The 19,366-nt window shown below is 39.7% G+C and overlaps 1 protein-coding gene across 6 annotated transcripts in view; it reads right to left on the reverse strand.

Annotated features, from left to right (window-relative positions):
- Positions 1-4,272: 4,272 nt before the first annotated feature.
- The window catches only part of pds5a (PDS5 cohesin associated factor A), a 226,653-nt gene continuing 211,559 nt past the window's right edge, over positions 4,273-19,366 (reverse strand). For 2 of the 6 annotated variants that reach the window (XM_078216347.1, XM_078216365.1), the window contains exons 30-34: positions 19,058-19,203; positions 14,270-14,387; positions 11,572-11,927; positions 11,226-11,376; positions 5,244-7,107 (exon numbers count right to left, since the gene is read on the reverse strand). In XM_078216347.1, the coding sequence (XP_078072473.1) occupies positions 7,063-7,107; positions 11,226-11,376; positions 11,572-11,927; positions 14,270-14,387; positions 19,058-19,203 (816 nt within the window). In that variant the 3' untranslated portion in view covers positions 5,244-7,062. Of the gene's footprint in view, positions 4,464-5,243; positions 7,108-11,225; positions 11,377-11,571; positions 11,928-14,269; positions 14,388-19,057; positions 19,204-19,366 lie in introns of those variants that run through there. The other 4 variants (XM_078216356.1, XM_078216375.1, XM_078216398.1 and 1 more) reach the window with 4 other exon arrangements.

Raw genomic sequence — 19,366 nt, forward strand, 5'->3', positions numbered from 1 at the left:
AGAAGACACTACAAAACAATTAACTGAGTAATACCAGGAAGCTTTCAGTTACTTGCTGCTTCGTCTTGACCCTTCTGCCTTCTGCTATTTTCTCCCTTACCCAATTCTTGGCCTCCATTATGGGCTGTTCTGCACTTACAGTAAGTGTTACTGATTTTGACTGGGAGCAGAAACCACAGCTGATTTTCTCTCCCCACACCACTACCCCTGTGCCTCCAATCCAGAAACGATCAATTAATTTAGCACAGATCAGGGAATGAGACCGATTTTCCTGGTTTGTAAGACTGAGATACTCATTACTTTGGACAGCTAGATCAAAGGGTACTTTAATCACTGAATAACACTGCATTGTTTCTTCTCGAGTTGACAGCAATGAAGTTGGAAATGACCAGTTTTGCTTTGGATTGTCACAGTTTAGAGGGCAGGGGCAATTTGGGCTATGGACTCCTCCTCTATGACCACCATCAGCCCTAATAAAACTGGACAATTTCAAATGTATTTTCTCTATACAGAAGTTAATTTTCCTGCTAACAATTCTGCTTTGCACACTTCAATAAAATGAATGTTCCTGTGACTATTAACATTGTGACAAACTGAGAGCATATTGGTTAGCCTGAGTTTCAATGGCAATAACTTTTCTGTAATAATAAAACATGCCAAGGTACTTCACAGGGGAGTTGGAAAGCAATACACATGGAGTCACATGAAGCAACATTAGGGCAGATAATCAAAAGCTTGGTCAAAGGGGAGGTATTAGGAATATCTTAAAAGTGAAAAATGGAGTAGTGAGACAAAGGGGTTTAAGATGAGAATCATAGAATCCTTACATGGCAGAGGAGGCCATTTGGTCCATTGAATCTGCGCCATCTCTATAAACCCACACATTTCCCATGGCTAATCCATCTAACCTATACATCTTTGAATACTAAAGGGCCTTGTTAATCCACCTAACCTGCACATCTTTGGTCTGTGGGAGGAAACTGGAACACTTGGAAGAAACTTAGAGACACGGGGAGAATGTGCAAACTCTACCCAGGCAGTCACCTAAGGCTGAATTGAACCCGAGTTCCCGAAGCTGTGAGGCAGTAGTGCTAACTACTGTGCCACCCATGACAGAGAATGATAGAGCTTAGGACCTATGCATCTGAAGGGATGGCTACAAGTGCAGAATAATTAAAATCGGTGATGCCCAAGAGGTCAGAATTCTCTTGGGGGATTGTAGGGCTGGAAAAAATTAGAGGTAGGGAACAATGAGGCCATAGAGGAATTTGAAAACAAGGATGAGAATTGTATAATCAAGATGTTGCTCATCTAGAAGTCAACATAGATTAGTGAGTACAGGGATATATGAATGGGACTCAGTGCAAGAAAGGACAAAGCCAGACTTTCGGATGAGTTCAAGTTTATGGAGGGGAGAATGTGGGAGGTCAGCCAGAATGTTGGAATAGTTAAGTTTAGCAGTTTAAAAGATTGGAGTAACAATGAAATGATGTGGCGAACTAGCTTACTGTCACAAATTGGATTATAAGGAGAGGCTGAGGAGATTGGGTTTGTACTCGTTGGAGTTTAGAAGGATGAGGGGGGATCTTATGGAGACTTATAAGATAATGCGGGGGCTGGATAGGGTGGAGGCGGAGAGATTCTTTCCACTTAGTAAGGAAGTTAAAACTAGAGGACACAGCCTCAAAATAAAGGGGGGTCGGTTTAAGACGGAGTTGAGGAGGAACTTCTTCTCCCAGAGGGTGGTGAATCTCTGGAATTCTCTGCCCACTGAGGTGGTGGAGTCTACCTCGCTGAATATGTTTAAAGCGCGGATGGATGGATTCCTGAGCGGTAAGGGAATTAAGGGTTATGGGGATCAGGCGGGTAAGTGGTACTGATCCACGTCAGATCAGCCATGATCTTATTGAATGGCGGGGCAGGCTCGAGGGGCTAGATGGCCTACTCCTGCTCCTATTTCTTATGTTCTTATGTTCTAAATTAAGAACACCGCTTTAATATGCATGTAATTGGAAAACAAATGTAACTTAGTTCCTCCCTTCCCCATAGACAGTCACCTCTTGTTGAATCACTGCTATGAGCATTAATCATTCCAAACCTTGACCATGAGTACTGGCAGGGTACTTAAGCAGAGGTCATCACAAGCCTCATTATACCCTTGCCTCACATTGTCACGTAGGTAGAAATTGCTATGCCTTGTACCAGTTTTTGGGGTTAAAATAGGCACAAAGCATCCCAATTTTCATTGAGATGGCTGGCGCTAAACTTGTGGTGTCAATTCTTCCTGGGTATCTCTGAACAGGCAATTGACACCTTTGATATACAGTTTCAATCCTAAGGCATGGTAAAGGACCCCATCACAAAATTTATCAGCCCCTCAGGATCCTGCAGTTGCCAAAAAGCAGGTGCTAATTTGTTAATACCCTTCCTATGGACCCAGAAACAGCTCAAGTGTTCCCCCAACTCCACAGGAGTTGCAATTAATTCCTCAAACAATTCCCGTTCCTGGCACTTACCCGAAGGCCATTGTAGGCAGGGTTATGGAGGCATGACTAGGATGGCAGATTGAGAATGTGGTCAGAGGGCCAATTTCCATTGATCCTTTGGCTCAATTCTAGGTTCAGGTGTTGTGCTGGACCCAAAAACAGGACAACACACCTGCAGCACAAGAGAAGCAACACCAGCCTAATTTTCCTCCCCAGTTCAGTGGCACTGAGCTCAGTTGTAACACCTGTACCTCTGCCCTGGTAGGTATTTCTACACAGATCATGTACCAATCGGGGATCTTTCTTATTCAATATATTTCAATTACTCACTGGAAAAACCTGCTGAGCCATTGGGAAAGTTGGAAAAGTAGATTTAATCAAGTGAATTGACATTATTTAATAATTGTTAATATTGCATTTGCCATATGCATTTTAAAACAATCACTGCTCTTCATTATCCTCAACTTCCTGGATCAGTCAGGATCAGCAATTAACACAAATATGATTGCTGCAAGGACTGATCTAAAAATCTGCATATAATGTTGAATCTCAATTTTTTCCTCCCACTTCAACACGGTATCATGGATATCGTGCAAGAATCCAAAGTGAGAATAAAATTCCTTCTTCATTTTGAGATCACAAAGGGTACCTTTTTCGAGCCATTACAAATACTTTTTTCCTGCAGTGCCCAATAAGTTTGAATACGTCTCTGAGAAAAAATAGCTCTCAATTCTGGATTAAAACACTCCCACCCATCCCCCCACCCCCCCTGAAAGTTTGTTTCTTTCTCTGATGGTTCCTCTTAAATTCTTGACAAGGTGACATTAGCTTGAAAACTGTTAGGTGCAGTCCACTGCAATTTTTGCTAGTTTCTATTATGGCAGTGGCCATTCACCCCTGGCATGTACTCTTAAGTGTCATTGTATAGAAAGGGTTTCGAACTCTGTTGATACTTCCTGAAACAGCCACGGATTAGGATTGTTCAAAAAGTACATTCTCCAGAAAGGTAACTCCAAGAGGTTCTTTTTTGGAGATTTTCAGGCATACATACAATGTAGTATGTCCCAGCTATTGGGTTAAGGCTGTTCATAGTTGATTACACTGATCCTTCTAAATGTTATCCATATTTTCTTGTACATCATTCATAATTGCAGGGGTGATTTGGGACGTAGCAATAATAACTTAGAGATCATATAATTAAAGTTCATCTGGCACACTAGGGAGAAAGCAATGCACATTTGAAACGTCACTGCTGAATACAATTTCCTTCTCAAGCACGGAATTCCCCTTGCTCTTTCTTGGGTGGAATATCAGCTTTGGATGCTTTCCATATTCTGTCATTTTATTGAACATAGCTTGTATCCATCTTTGTTTTTCCTGCATAATCGTTGAGGTTGACTTTTCATGCAAGTTGAAACCCAAACACTTATGCGTATTTATTTTTTTCATCCAGACCTAAAATTAAGTTCCCTGAAGCACTAAGGTGCTCTTCCAATTTTGTTTATCTATCTTCTGGTTATAGAACCGTGATTTTGAGAAGTCCTGTGCCAGAGGCTGTGCAAGCCCAGAAGACTTAAAACACCTTCATCCTGGCCACAAACTGCTGAAAAGCATTCCTCAGCTTTGTTTTTCTGTAAGAGTCAAATACCTCTTGCTTAAACTCAGCTGCGAAATTTTCTGACTTGGAGCAATTGAGATGGGACGCGCTTATCAAGCTAGTCTTCTAGTAAACAAGCCAGCTGCATTGAAGTCTTTTGCGGAGTTTGAAGCAAGCCTCATACTGCTTAAAGTCATGCAACATTTGAAGGTGGTACTACAAATATCATGAGTACTTAACTGAAGTGACTGCTGTGGTTATTTGACATGTCTGGTAAGGCACAATTCACATTTGGCAGAAAGCCAGCTGCTGAATTTGTTTTGGCAGATTTTGTTTCAGCATCTGCCTTGTCCTGGTGACTTCTTGTGTTTTGTTTGTAGCTGTGAAATCCAAACAGATGGTTGGTTACTGAGAGTCTGTATAACTTGTCAAGCCTATAATAAAGCTTCAGTTCTGTCATGCACTCCAAGTAACAGTTTGATTCAGTAACGGCAGAAGAAAACCTTTAAAAATTAAGAGTTACATGAGTCCTTTACAGATGCAAGATATAGGGAATAAAGACTAAACTTCAGTGATGTTGACAGTCATCAACTGAAATGACACTAGGGCCTAAGATATAATGAAAGCACATGAGAAATTCAGCTGCCAGAAAAGATTGACTATCTTTGAAATGTAGAATCCACAAGCTATGGCTCATGTACATTGAATTGACGAGATTCAACACTGAAAGCTGAACTACTGTTACAGCTTGGGACCGTTCAATCCTTTTAAATTGATATGGAATCAAAGGTGGCTCCTTGGTCAACAAACTGTTTCTTTCGAACTAACCTTGTTGACAATAAGTCATAGGCAGAAGCAATGGTTTAGGTTGGAAAGTAAGCATCAACCCCAAAATTCCCATCTAATTAGCATTTTTCAAGGTGATGGAAAGAGCAAGAGGATTCAGTTTATGATGTGTGGTGGAGATGGATTAAGTTTCCCAGTAGTCTAGGAAGGCTCATCTTCTCTGGACAGTTTCTCCTTCCCCGCTCCTGACTCCAGACCATTTAAAAATTTTAATGTAGTCTGAATTATTTTAAATGTCTATCACTTGCTGTTAATCTATCCTGTTTTGCTTATTCAGGAGTACAGGTTTTGAGAGAGAGAAACAGAAACCAGGAGACACCTAAGAAGCATTTATTTTTTTATGCAACAAAAATTTAAATATGATCATGTGTACATCAAAATGTACACAATAACTACAATGAACAATGTCTGGAATCGCAACATTGATGCAACTGTAACGAATTTCACTAAAATAAACAAAGATGAGCGTGAACTGGGAGACAAACTGGTGAAAAATAGGTTTTAAAAAAATTCAAACATATCAATAAAAACACTCACTCAGTTAAATGCATTAACAATTTGAACTTTTTGAACTGTCTTCACAAGCTGCCAAAATCCAATTTTTTCTAAAACACTTCATTTTTTACATCATTGGTTACAGAGCCTGGTAACTTGAACATCTCATCATAAAACTGGTCTTTCAAAAGTACCTCATTTACTTCAAGATCTGATACAAAAATCTGAAACTCAAACGTTTCCATTTACCTTTCAGAGCAATATAGTTTTATAAGAAAGTAGAACATAAAAGGCCTCTGATAAATTTTCATAAATTAAAAGTACTAAAAGCAGGATTTAAAAGGTAATGTTAGGATAGAGGAAATGTTTTTTTTAACATCCTGTTCTAATCTTTACTCTTTCCAATATTCAACATTTAAAATTGGAATTCAAGAACAACCCATTAAGTAGAGCACTGAACTGCCACGTAAGGGGCCTTTAGAACCCTAAATTCAAACACTAGCTTAAACAAACATTTGAACTTAGTGAGTTATAAAGGTTGAGCTTGACCAGTTCTCAGCCAGGTTGCCCGATGGTAGAGTTTTGTAGTAAGAATCCTCAACCATGTAGGGAAGGAGTACAAAGAGAAACAAACAGTCCTATCCCACTCCAGAAAGTGTATTGCCTATTGGCCACTGGCAATTGGGGAAATCAATATCTCAGATCAATCCCCACTTTCCTGAGTAAAGGAAGGTAAGCAGAAAAAAATTAGGACACATCAAGGGAAAAATCAAAAGGCAGCAATTCCAACACCATTGCCATCACAAGACTTCAGTCTGTATTTACAAAAGACCCAAATTTCCCTGTGCAAATTCTATTAACTGTCGATATAAATTACACAAAAATATGTTGTTTTTGTAAACACAGACCTCTGGATAGTTTACAGATATACCTTGCTGAGATTTCTTTTTAAAAGGATAAACAATGTGGATTCAGTGCAAAATTTTAGAGAACAGTGTCAAAAATATCCCCAACTTTTAACGGCAGACTTTAGTATTACATTTTTTTAAAGTCTTTACTACAACATTTATGGCAGTAGCTTCAAATATTATAAGCACATATTCAACTGCTCTTTTAGCCACAGTTTTATTCCGTCACTCACCAAAATCAAATTCTATTCAAATTTGGACTATTTTAAATAACATAAATGCTTCTGCCTGCAAAAAAATTAATAAGTAACATGTGACTATAATGCACCACTGCCGACTTCACAAGTCAGTATAATAACTTACTTTGGAAGGTAAAACTGCTGCAGTAAATTACTAATGCATAATTAAAATGGCTAAATAAGACATCTTGTAACAAAATCCTACTCTAGCGATTATTTTTATGAGAGTCAATAGTTGTCAAGCAATCTTAACATATAAAGATACTGCATAAAAATAATCCAGGGAATTTCAATGCTGCTCCTCCAACACTGCAAAAGTTAAATGTTCAGTTAAAATTTAAATGGAGTTCAATAATATCTTAACCCAAACTCTGATGTAGTGTTGTCCTGATGTTTTGAGGGTGAGTTGTGTAAACTAATTTAAGTTTTTGTATAGTATCTCAATCCTTTTATGTGGTACATTTCCCTCAGTGGCAAGGAATACTTCTTTTCTACAGCCTTTGTCTCCTTCCCTTTGGCTTGGACTTTCTTCTTACCTACACAAAAAAATATATGAAAAGTTGAAGAAAGCAAAACAAAATAAGCTATCTTACTGAACAGGCACATATAGATCGCTTTGTGAATCAGTGTCCTATAAGATCAAACTTAAAGGAGTGCTTAAAAATATTTATGGAAATACCAACTTGCATTTATATTTGTTAGCAGTAGACAAATGTACCCAGGTGCTCCACAGAGGGGAATATATGTGGATGGTTTGTGGAAGGTTTAGGAGAGGTGACAAAGTTTGATTTAAGGGGTGTGCTTGGAGAAGTCTTTTAAAGGATAGAGAACAAAAGGAATTCAATGAGGGAGTTTCAGAAAATAGGGTTGAGATAACACAAGGTTCTGGCACTTAAGATAAAACTTAAGTGTTAGGAACACACAGGAAGCCAGAGTCAGAGGAGCAGCAGCAATGGGAAGGAATGCAAGGCATGGCAGAAAAAGATATAGTGAGGGTGTGGAAAGATTTATAGATGAGGATTTTAAATTTGATCCTTTTGAGAATGGAGAGCCAGGGCAGATTAGGGCACATCAGTATGAATGACAGAACTCAGGTTGACTTGGAGTTTGCAGATGGTGAGGATTGGCAAAGCGGGTGCAGGAGCAGCCAAGTGTAGAGGCACTCAGTGTCAGCAGTGTTAAAAGTCAGATGGGGTGGAGAGTGGCAATGCTGTAAATTTGGAAGGCAAACTTGATGCGTGGGTTTGAAGTTCAACTTTTTCTCATACCAAATAAAATAGGTTGATTTTACAGGAATAGAATCTACTTTTCGACTCCTTCTCATACTCATGCAAGAATTAGAACTGTAAATTTTGTCGTATTTTGAGTGAATTTAGTGCTCAGTGTAAAGAATGTCAGTATGGAACACTTGGCATTCTTTCACCCAATGTCAACATCAAACAATAGTATCAACCATAGCACACCAGCTGTCACTCAAATATTCCAAGTTAGCCCTAATATGAAACCTTGAATTCCTACAGGCCAAGGAAATCTGCGACCTATCAGTCTGTGTATATTGGAACAAAAGTGCTAGAGGGGAAGTTCAGCCAATGCTGAGTGGCATGGTGGCACAGTGGTTAGCACTGTTGCCTCACAGCACCAGGGACCTGGGTTCCATTCCTGGCTTGGGTCACTGCCTGTGCAGAGTCTGTATGTCCTCCCTATGTCTGCGTGTGTTTCCTCTGGGTGCTCCGATTTCCTCCCATAGTCTGAAAGAAGTGCTGGTTAGGTGCATTGGCCATGCTAAATTCTCCCTCAGTGTACCCGAACAGGCGCCCAAGTGCGACTAGGGGATTTTCACAGTAACTTTATTGCAGTGTTAATGTAAGCCTACTTGTGATACTAATAAACAAACTTCAAACAACAATGAAGCAGTTCTCATAGGGGAAATGACCCAGGATGTAAAAATGCTGCAATTCAGAGAGATTGGAAACGCTTTTATACTATCTTAGGTCAGGATAAAATTTCACAAGTTTTATCTTCTTGATAGTTTGGCCTTTAGCTTTTTAAGGGAGGAAATAGCTTAATGAGCTGAAGAGGGCAGGACAAAGGATATACTTGATTATTTGTGTGGATTTTTGTTCATACATACTTGGTGAACCACATCTTACATTTTCTTGTTGAAATCAGTCTGGTTAAGATGGCAGTTTCCAAAATTAAACAGTGGTGGAAAGTTCAGAGGGAGTGGCAATAATTATTAGTGAGCACTTTTAAAAAAAATTAGATTATTTTAATTTAGAAAAATTGAAAGCTTTGTATCTTGTAAGATGCCATATCATATTACTTCAGGTTTCAGTGTCCATCCACAGATGTTTCAATGCTCAGTCTGTCGATACCCCATTTGGGGCCGTTCTTTTAAGTTATACAACGTGAAACATTTTGAAGGGATCACAATACAAAATTTTCAACATTTATACCTGAATTTTCTGCAGCAGCTTCAAATTATTAGGTACATAAAACAGATACATAAAAGCTGCCCTTCACCAAGCAAATCAATGTGAAGTACTGAAGAGTGCTAAAAACCTAACAAGTTTCTGAAACGTCATATCTTAGTATCCTGCAGAAACTACAAAAAAAATCAAGTCTTCGATTGGAAGATTATCCAGCACAAAGTAAAACACAAAATATTTTGAATAAATTTGGAAACATATTCAAAGCTAAAATTATTGTAGCGATCAAAAGTATTATCTGTGTCATGGATTTTCATGGTAGCAACCAGATCCAAAATTAACAAAGAGAATGATGGGATGTAACCTACCCAGCAACAAGGGAGAAACTGCCAGTAGCCCACATTCAAAGGGCTGATGAGAGGCATTGTTTTCCCAGTAACGTGTTTAGTACATCTAGATAAGATCGGATGTAAATCACCCTATCATCAGGAAGCAGTTTACCCTGAGAGATCAGGGGAGTAATACAGATGCTAATATTCGAGTGTCAGGAATGTAGGGTAGACAGATGGCCCAATATACGATGAGCAGAATCAAAGATAGACAAGGATATAATTGTCAACTCCTGCAGAAGCAGAGGCCAGGTTAACATCACTGGAAGGCTAGTTTAACATCAGAGGAAGGCCAGGGTAACAGCTAACAGCAAGCCAGCTAACAGCAGAGGTCCTTTTAAAGTCTTACAAATAAGTTAATACCTTCGTAAATAAAGTTTATCTATCTTTGCTGAACTAGGTAAAGGTGCTTCCCAGACTGGATCATCCTCCTGCTATTGTATGGTAACTATGAGTCAGATTTGACCAACAGATTTGTTTAAGGTGGATATTATTTAGGGAACGGGGAAGTATTACTGAGTTCAGCTATGGGGGATATAGTTTAGAACAAAGTGTGATTTCTAGATAAAACCGCATTACTCTGGTGTTTTGTGTTTCTTGTGAAGGGAACCCCAAGCACACTTTCCACCAGTTTATCACAATGCAAATTTTAAGTTTACAGTATCTAGCTCATCTCCAGGTAAACTGACTGGAAGATGAGATTGTGAAATAAAAGAAGATACTAAAAATACTCAGCAAGTCTGGCAGTATCTGTGGAGACAGAAACAGAGTTATTGGTTCAGGCATCAAGCTGAAATGTTAACTCTGTTTCTCTTCCCACAGGTGCTGCCTGACCAGCTGAAAATTTCAAGTATTTTCTACTTTATTTCAGATTTCTAGCATCCGCAGTAATTTGCTTTAACTCCAAATTCTGAACTTCTCTTCAACGCTATCCTATCACTAAACGATAGGTCTTAAAGACATAGATAAAAGTCACACAATACATGGAAGACATTTTTCACGAAGATTAACTCAAAGTGGAGTCAAATTTTTCCAGTTACTCTGCAACTTGTCTGTCGAATTTGAATCCTTTCAACTTTGTCTCCCAGAAGATAAGATTATTGGACTAATTTTTACAATCTCCAAACAAATGTGACTTCTTTGAGTGGGAGGATTAGGAAGAGAAATATTTGGCCCTTGCATGAAGTGGCCTTGAGATTTTCCTGGTAACACAAGCAAGTACTGCTGTTACCCTATGTCCAGTGATCCTCTCGGTCAGTTTCACAGTTATCTATTGACGTGATCACAAATACTGGCAAATGAATCAGGTTCGGCAAACTTGGTCTCTGACAATTTAAAGACACCAAGCATTCCTTCTTATCCCACTAAGTCCAAATATTGGATTCCTTTTCAGAAGATGACTCCATTATACCGGCAGAATCTTGCCACTACTGAGCATTCCCTATTTAATTTCTGAAAAACTTAAAAGTAGGTTCTGTGATGTAGAGACACCCAGAAAGGTTGGCCATTGACTTAAAACAATACTCACTCCTTGAGGAATAAAGTGGTGTATTTTTGATAGAAGCTCCTGAAAGAGTCTGTCATCATCACTGATTATGAGTTAGGTAACAAAACTGATTTTGTCTTGATTGAGGTTTGGCAATTTTACTCAAATCAGAAACTTATTCCAGATTTTGAGTTCTCCAAATGAGGAAACAGTAACAGAACTGATCTTCATTGGTATACTAAAACAGTTCCCTTTGAACTCTTTCACCTAACCCTGATTAGGCAATCCTTAATGTTTTCATGCTATCTCTTCTAATAAGATTTTAACATTGGTCATTAATACTACTGCACCTTAAGGAAGCCTCCCTCTGCTAGCTTTGTGTTATCAACCTCATTCTGGCTGCTCTCATAAGATTTAAACAAATCCAGTTCCTCAGCTGAACTTTCTGGAGTAGATTCTAGTTCCATCACTGAATATCCATCACTGTCCAAAACCTGGATTCTGAAAAATAAGGAGGGCTAGAAGTCAACAGCAGGAAAATCCACTCTATTCCCTTAAACTGATGTGTTATATATATCTAGTTATCAACTAGATAGTCTGCCAAGAGAGGGTGAAAGCAACTTAAGATAAAAAAGCATCAGACAATAAAGAGAAACAAACATATTCATCAAAAAAAAACTCCCCTCCAAAAGCTACCTTTGTAGATCCATTTGTCTCTGTGCTGATGCTCGCTTGACATTTGTTTCCTGCTGTTTTGGTACTTTAACATTTGTTGTTTCTGGTTCTGCAGGGACTTCCTGACTGGCTGCAGCTCGTTTTCTGCCTCTTCCTGCAGTTTTGTTTGGGTCTGTATTCTTTGCAGTATTACTTTCAGATACAGCTTTGGGAGGACGACCTCGTCTGGCTTTGGGTGGAACCGGTGCTGCTGACTCTTCAGATTTTTTCTCTTCTCCTATCTGTTGAATATTCTCTGAACCAGCTGCAGGTGCTGTCCTTTTCTTTGCACGTTCTGTACTAGTCTGTGGTGGTAAAGACTGTTCACAGGACATCTCCTGTTATAAGGAGGACAGAACGTACACAGAGCAATGCATAATACCATAGTAGATTATTAAAGAAATTACTCATGATTTTACTTTGATGTGATTTGTATTAGGTTACAAAATTCACTGAAAGATTACTTTAAAATCACACCTGGATGGTAGTATGCAATGTGTCATCAATGCATATTTAAAGGAAATCTTACCACAAGGCACAACAGTTGTAATGCACAGTAGTCATGAAAATAAAGTTGAAGGATGAAAAGTTTTTAACTTCATTTGCCCAGTCTCATAACTTGCAATTATAGAAAAATTCACTGACATGAATTATCCAAAGCTTTGGAGAGTGCTAAACCTGACACCTTATTCAAGAAAGGGTGTAAGGACATTTCTAGTAACTACAGGCTAATCAGTTTAACATCAATGGTGGGTAAGGTTTTAGAAACAATATCAGGATAAAAACAAGTCAACAGGCACCTGGAGACATTTGAATTAATTGAGAGCCAGGAGAGATTTGCAAAAGGCAGTTCATGTTTGTTTTGACTAATCTAATTGAATATTTTTGATAACATGACAGAGAAGATTGATGAACAGAGAGCAATAGATGTTGTCTATGTAGATTTTAAGAAAAAATTTGACAGAGGACCACATAAAAGGCTGGTTAAAAAAGTTGAAATTGATGGAATAAGAGGGTCAGTTTTGGTTTGAATGGAAGCATGTTTTAAGGACAGAAAATAGCGATTTGCGGCAAATGTTTTTTTTTAAAAAGACTAGAGGATGGTAGACAGAGGTGTTCCCAAAATTCAATGCTAGATGCTTTTGATATATATATTTATATATATATATATATATATATATATATATAAATGACTTAGATATTGGTATATAGAATAACATTTTTAAAATTTGCCTATAGATGGGATCTTATTCCCCTTCCGCGGTGTGTTTCACGGCAGCAAGAGGCAGATGCCACTTGTGGCAGTGGGATCTTACGGTCCCACCATTGTCAACAGGGTTTCCCGTTGAGCATGCCCCTTGCTGCCTGTGTTTCCTGTTGAGAGCATCCCTTTGACTCCTGTGTTTCCTGTTGAGCATGCCCCTTGCTGCATGGAAACCTACAGTAGGATTGCGCCGTCAACAGCACCATAAGATCCCATCAGCATAGACGACAGCAAGATTTTGGTGTCTGATACCAAACTTGGCAGTCTGGCCAACAGTGAGGGTGATACAGTGAAATGAGGGATGACATTGACAGATGAGACTAGGTGAGGCAAAACACAAGTAATAGCACAGTTCTAAAGAGGGACAGAGGTGCTTGGGGAATTCATGCACATAGATTTTGTGGCAGGGCATATTGAGAGAAGTTTGCAAAGCATACAGGATCTTGGGTTTCATGATATAAGTATGGAGTATAAAAGTAGATAAGTTATATTGAACCTTTATAAAACCATGATTAGATCACAACTGGAATATTGTGTCCAGTTCTGATCACTATACTTTAGGAAGGATGGAGATTTTCCAGAATGCTTCCAGGGATGGGAAATCTTAGCTACAAAGTTGGAGAAAGCTGGGGTTGTTATCCTTGGGAGATTGAGGAGAGATTTGATAGAGATGTACAAAAGTATAACAAGTTCAGGTAAGGTAGACAAAGAAAAGCTGTTTCCATTAGCTAATGGTTCAAGTACTAGGGGACACAGATTTAAGATTTTGGGTAAGAGATGTAGGGAGATCATGAGAAAGGATTTTTCTTAATATGCAGCGAGTGATAATAACCTGAAACCTGCTGCCTCTGAGGGTGATGGAAGCAAATATAAATGATTTCAAAATGAAATTGGATGGGCCCTCGAGGGAAATAAATTTGCAGGACCACAGGGATAGAGCAGGAAATGGGGCCACTAGATTCCTCTACTGAGGGCTGACACGAACTTGATGGGCTGAATAGTCACCTTCAGTGACATAATGACTATGGCAATTAAACAGCCTCGAGGTTAGATTTAGTGAGCTGAAATTATGACCATTTCTTGTCCTGGCTGTCAATTTCTGTTCATTAGAAATAGTAATTGGTCATACTTTCTCTCAGTTTTCTTTTCAAACTGGAGGGCTGAAGTATACGGGCCCCACAACTCTGTTTTAAACCAGCACAGCAGAAACTTTTCCTTCTTAGGTAGGAGCTATTTCATCATATTTTTGTGGGAGTATAGGGCTGGCAGTGACGGGGAGGAGCAAATAGAGAAATGTGCATTTTACATCAAATTTATTTCCGTCCGCACAAGAGAAATTTCCCCTTTTAAGATCAAGATATGAGACTGCCACACTGACTCTTGGAGTCCAGGAATCAAACACAATATGCACAGCACCTTGTTTCTGACTGGTTCATCTTTCTTCTCTGTTTTAGCCGGAACGACTGTAAGTAGTATTACTGGATTTTCCTCATTTTCACTAACTTCGGTTTCAGGAACTTCTGAATTCTGTTCCCTGTGATAAAGTAAATAAATATGCTAAGGTTCTTTTTTTTAAGTTATTAGTTGTGTAACAGAATGAATGCAGATTTGTTTTCATTCAAATGATCACTCTGCAAATGTTATCATAATCATACTTTCAACTGGAATGAGCAATATTAAAATATAAAATCAAAATGCGGCAGAATCTGGAAATCTGAAATAAAAACTAAATGCTGGAAAAACTCCGCAGGTCTGTCAGAGAGAGAGAAACAGAGTCAATGTTTTGAGTCTATATGACTCTTCTTTGGAACTCCTGGGAAGTATGATCTCCCCATGGCAGATGTTTGGCTCAGTAGGGAGTGCACCTACATCTGAATCAGAAGCTTCTCGTTCAAGTTTCACTACAGATTTTGTTGGCCACAGAGTAAGTGATTATGCTGTTCATCTGATTGACAATCAACCTTCTCAACTTTCAAACACTTCCTGAATTTCCCCCAAAGAGAAAAAAAGTGTGAAGATACACAACAAACAAACTTGGTATCTTCATAAAAGCCATGAACGTAGCTTGAAAATAGCTGGGACCTTGGAATCAATTACTGCAGGAACTTGCACCCCCCATCCAAAGCAAGAGCTTACCAAGCTGAAAATGACCCATTTATTCAGACTGTTATCCGTCCTTAAATCAATCTTAAATCCATGCCAATATATTACCCAACTCAAGAGCCCCCAATTTATGCAACATCCTTTGTGTGTGATGTATTGAATGACTTCTGAAAATACTGATGAGATCTAACCTGAGTCCTGTACAGCTGGAATATAATTTCCACCCTTTGTATTCCAGAACCTTTGCGATCAAAGGCTAATTTCCAAATTAGTATTTTATATATTTTTTTCTACCTCTCCACCAGTTTTGTGATTTCTGTACTTAGACTTTATACATTTCCCTGCCCCTCCATAGTTCCCAGCTTATTGCATTTAGAAAATATTCTGATACATCTTAGTCTAAGGTGAGTGACCTTACACTTTCCAACACCGAACTCCATTTGCCACAGTTCTGCCCAGGCACAATGCATGTCCTTTTACAACTTTCTCCTCGCGTTTGCACTATTTGTTGCACGACCAAATTCTATACATTTTCCATTCATTCCTTAATCCAAGTTATATATAAATAGAGTGAAAAACTGAGACCCAGCACAGATCCCTGGGGGATACCCCGAGTCACATTCTGCCAATTTGAGTAAATAACCATTAGCCCTACTCTCTGTCTCCTATCTCCTAATTAATTCCTTAACTAAATCAGCAGGTTGCTTTTCAGTCTTTCAATGTAGAACCTTGAGAAATGCCTTTGGTTCTCCATACAAGTGATATCCAGAGGCTCCCTCTTATCTATCACAAGAGTTAGCCTCAAAAACATTCAACCAGATTTGTTAGACAAGACTTAGCCTTTACAAATCCCTGCTCACCCTCTTTTATTTCCGCTCATATTTGTCCAAATGCTCAGTCACACTGAACCCAATAACAGACTCTAGTAACTTCCACACCACGGACATTATACTTATAAACCTATAATTTCCTAGTTTATCTATCCTTCCGCTCCAACTAAGAGAATGGGTAATTTTTCAATCCAAGGGGCAAATTCCTAAACTGTTGGAGCATCATGACTAACACCCAATTTCCTTACTTACTTAATCAGACCCTATCTATCTTTAATAGTTTCTCCATTACCACTTATGTTAAAGATACTTAGATTGAACCTGGTTTGTTCCTCCCATGATTTGTTTTTCCTTGTATTTCTGGTACCTTATCCTCATCCTTTAATGTTAAGGCAGATATAAAGCAGCTATTTATTTCGATTTCCAATTATAACATTACCTACGTATTAATCACCCTTTTACTCTTAATAAATCCTTTGGTATGTCCTTTCTCACCAGCAGGACAGATCCTCAGGAGTTAGCGATACAATAGTATACAGTCACGTGGGAGTGGCCCTGGATGTCCTTGTGGCATCAGATCAAGCATAGGCAAGGAAACCTCCTGCAGATTACTACCTGCTGCCCCCCCTCAGTTGGTGAATGAGTAATTCTCCATACTGAACAACACCACCTAGAAGAAGCACCAAGGGGAATGAGGTCACGGAATGTACCCTGCATATTTTAGCTTTAATGTATACCACCAAGTGTGGTCAGGTAGCACCACTACTGACTGAGCTGGCCAGGTCCTGAAGGGCACATCTACTTTTCTGGGCCTACGGCAAGGAATGCAAGTTAAAACATCAGAGGGAAGAACCTACTTGACCTTGGACTCACCAATCCACCTGTTGCAGATACAGATGACAGTATTGGTAGGAATGAACACGATAGTGTCATTATGCACTCAGACTGAGAACTCCCTCCATGGTGTGTGTGGCACCACGTGAAATAAATGATAGAATCAGAACACATCTAATTACTCAGAAAGCAGCAGCAGAATCGTTTATAAACACAATCTTTAACCTTAATATCCGGCATTTCTTCCATTCTACCATTATGATCAACTCGGGATTATACTGGTTCAATGAGTGCAGGTGAGCATGCCAGAGCAACACCAAGAATACTTAAAAATGATGCAACGTCCTGGGACTACATACATGCTCAATAGAGGAAGCTACAGAAAGGGCTAAATCAACCCACAATCAATGAATCAGGCCAAAGCTCTGCAGTGCTACCACATTTATTCGTGAATGGTAGGGACATTTAAACAACTAATTAGGGGAGTCGCCTCCACAAATATCCCCATCCTCAATGAAAGGAAGCTCAGCACATCAGCCCAAAAGACAAGCCTGAAGGAATTGCAACCATCCACAGCCAGAAATGCCATTAGGATTGATCCATCTTTTTTCTCCTCCTGAGGTATCCACCACCATAGATGCCAATCTTCTACCAATTCAATTCACTCCGAGAGATTTATTAAGAAACGGTTGAAGCCTCTGGATACAGCCACAGCTATGGGCACAGACAATATCCCAGTTATTGTACTGAAGGCTTGCGATCAAGATCTACCTCTTAACCAAGCGGGGCGGCACGGTAGCACAGTGGTTAGCACTGCTGCTTCACAGCTCCAGGGACCTGGGTTCGATTCCCGCCTTGGGTCACTGTCTGTGTGGAGTTTGCACATTCTCCTCGTGTCTGCGTGGGTTTCCTCCGGGTGCTCCAGTTTCCTCCCACAGTCCAAAGATGTGCGGGTTAGGTTGATTGGCCATGCTAAAAAAAAAATTGCCCTTAGTGTCCTGGGATGCATAGGTTAGAGGGATTAGTGGGTAAATATATGGGGGTAGGGCCTGGGTGGGATTGTGGTCGGTGCAGACTTGATGGGCCGAATGGCCTCTTTCTGTACTGTAGGGTTTCTATGATGAAGCTGTTCTAGTTCAGCTACAACACAGACCTGTAGTTGACAATGTGGAAACTCACCTGAGGGCCCCATTACAGCTTTGATCCTAACATAGACAAAAGAGCCGAATTCCAGAGGTAAAGTGGGAGTGACTGGCTTTGACATTAAGGCAGCATTTAACTAAGTTTGGCAAAATTGATTCAATGGGAATCAGAGAGAAACATCTCCACAGGAGAAAGCTCCACACTAATTGGAGTCACATCGAGCACAAGAGGTTTGTGGTTGTTGGGGGCCATCTCAACTCCAGAACATCACTGGAGTTCTTCAAGATAGTACAATATGCCCAATCATCTTTAACTGCCACCTCAATGATCTTTCCTTCATCATACGGTTAGAAGTGGGGATACTCATTGATGATTAGTTTTCCGTATCATCCGCAACTCATCAGATACCATACTAATCATGCCCATATACAGTAAGACCTGTACAGCATTCAGGTTTGGGCTGACAACTCAGTCATACCAAACAAGTACCAGGCAATGGCCTTCTCCAACGAGGGAGAATCCAGCCAACTTTCCTCGACATTCAACATCAATAACATCACTGAATCCTCTGCCATCAACATCATGGGGATTGACCACTGACCAGAAACTGAACTGGATCAGCCATATAAATACTGTGGCTATGAGAGCAGATCACGAGGCTGAGAACTCTGTGGAGAATAATTCACCTCCCGAATCCCCAAAGCCTGTCCAATTTCTACAAGGCTCAAGTCTGGAATGTGATGGAATGCTGTCCACTTGACTAGATGAGTACAGCTTCAACAACACTCAAGAAGCTCAACTCAATCCAGGACAGAGGAACCCACTTGATCTGCACCCATATCCATCACCAGTGCTCAATGGCAGCAGCAACTCGCCAATGCCTGTTTGACAGCATCTTCCAAAACCATGACCCAGAGGGACAAGAGCTGCAATGCACAGGAACACCACCATCTGCAAGTTGTCTCCAAACCACATCCCACCCTGACTTGGAACTATATTGCTGTTCCTTCCCTGTTACTGGGTCAAAAACCCAGAACTCAGCTCTACAAGTGTAACTACACCATATGGAATTCAGCAGTCCAAGGAGGTGGCTCACCACCATCTTTTCACTGGCATTGGGGGTGGGCAACAAATGCTGGCTTTGCAACAACATGCTCATCTCATGAACTAATTTTAAAAATCCTTTACGATCTTCATCATCTTTTTCCCAGTCTGTGGAATCTCAATTACAAGAGGATCATAGTACTAACACCTAGTCAAATCTTTTATCATACATAGTACAGTAAAGGCTTACCTTCCCCTGTTTGTAGCTGGTGAGCTGGGTTCGGAATTTCCACTTATGTTACTTCCCGTCTCTAACCCCGGAGCTCTATCTTGTGGTCTTCTACCAGCAGCTGACAAAGGTTTGTTTACTGCACCCAATACGGTAGCTGGTTTGGGCTGAGAATAATGATATTTAGATACTATATGTGTAAATCAACATAAAAATTGAACTTTCAAATAGACCAAAACATTTTATACAAGCTAGGATTTATCATGTATTGCAATTCTTCCGATGCCATATGCCACAAGTGTGGCCCAAGTTCTTTTTAATTGAAGGAAT

Source organism: Mustelus asterias, chromosome 1 (genome assembly GCF_964213995.1).
Source record: "Mustelus asterias chromosome 1, sMusAst1.hap1.1, whole genome shotgun sequence".
In the NCBI taxonomy this organism is placed as follows: Eukaryota; Metazoa; Chordata; class Chondrichthyes; order Carcharhiniformes; family Triakidae; genus Mustelus; species Mustelus asterias.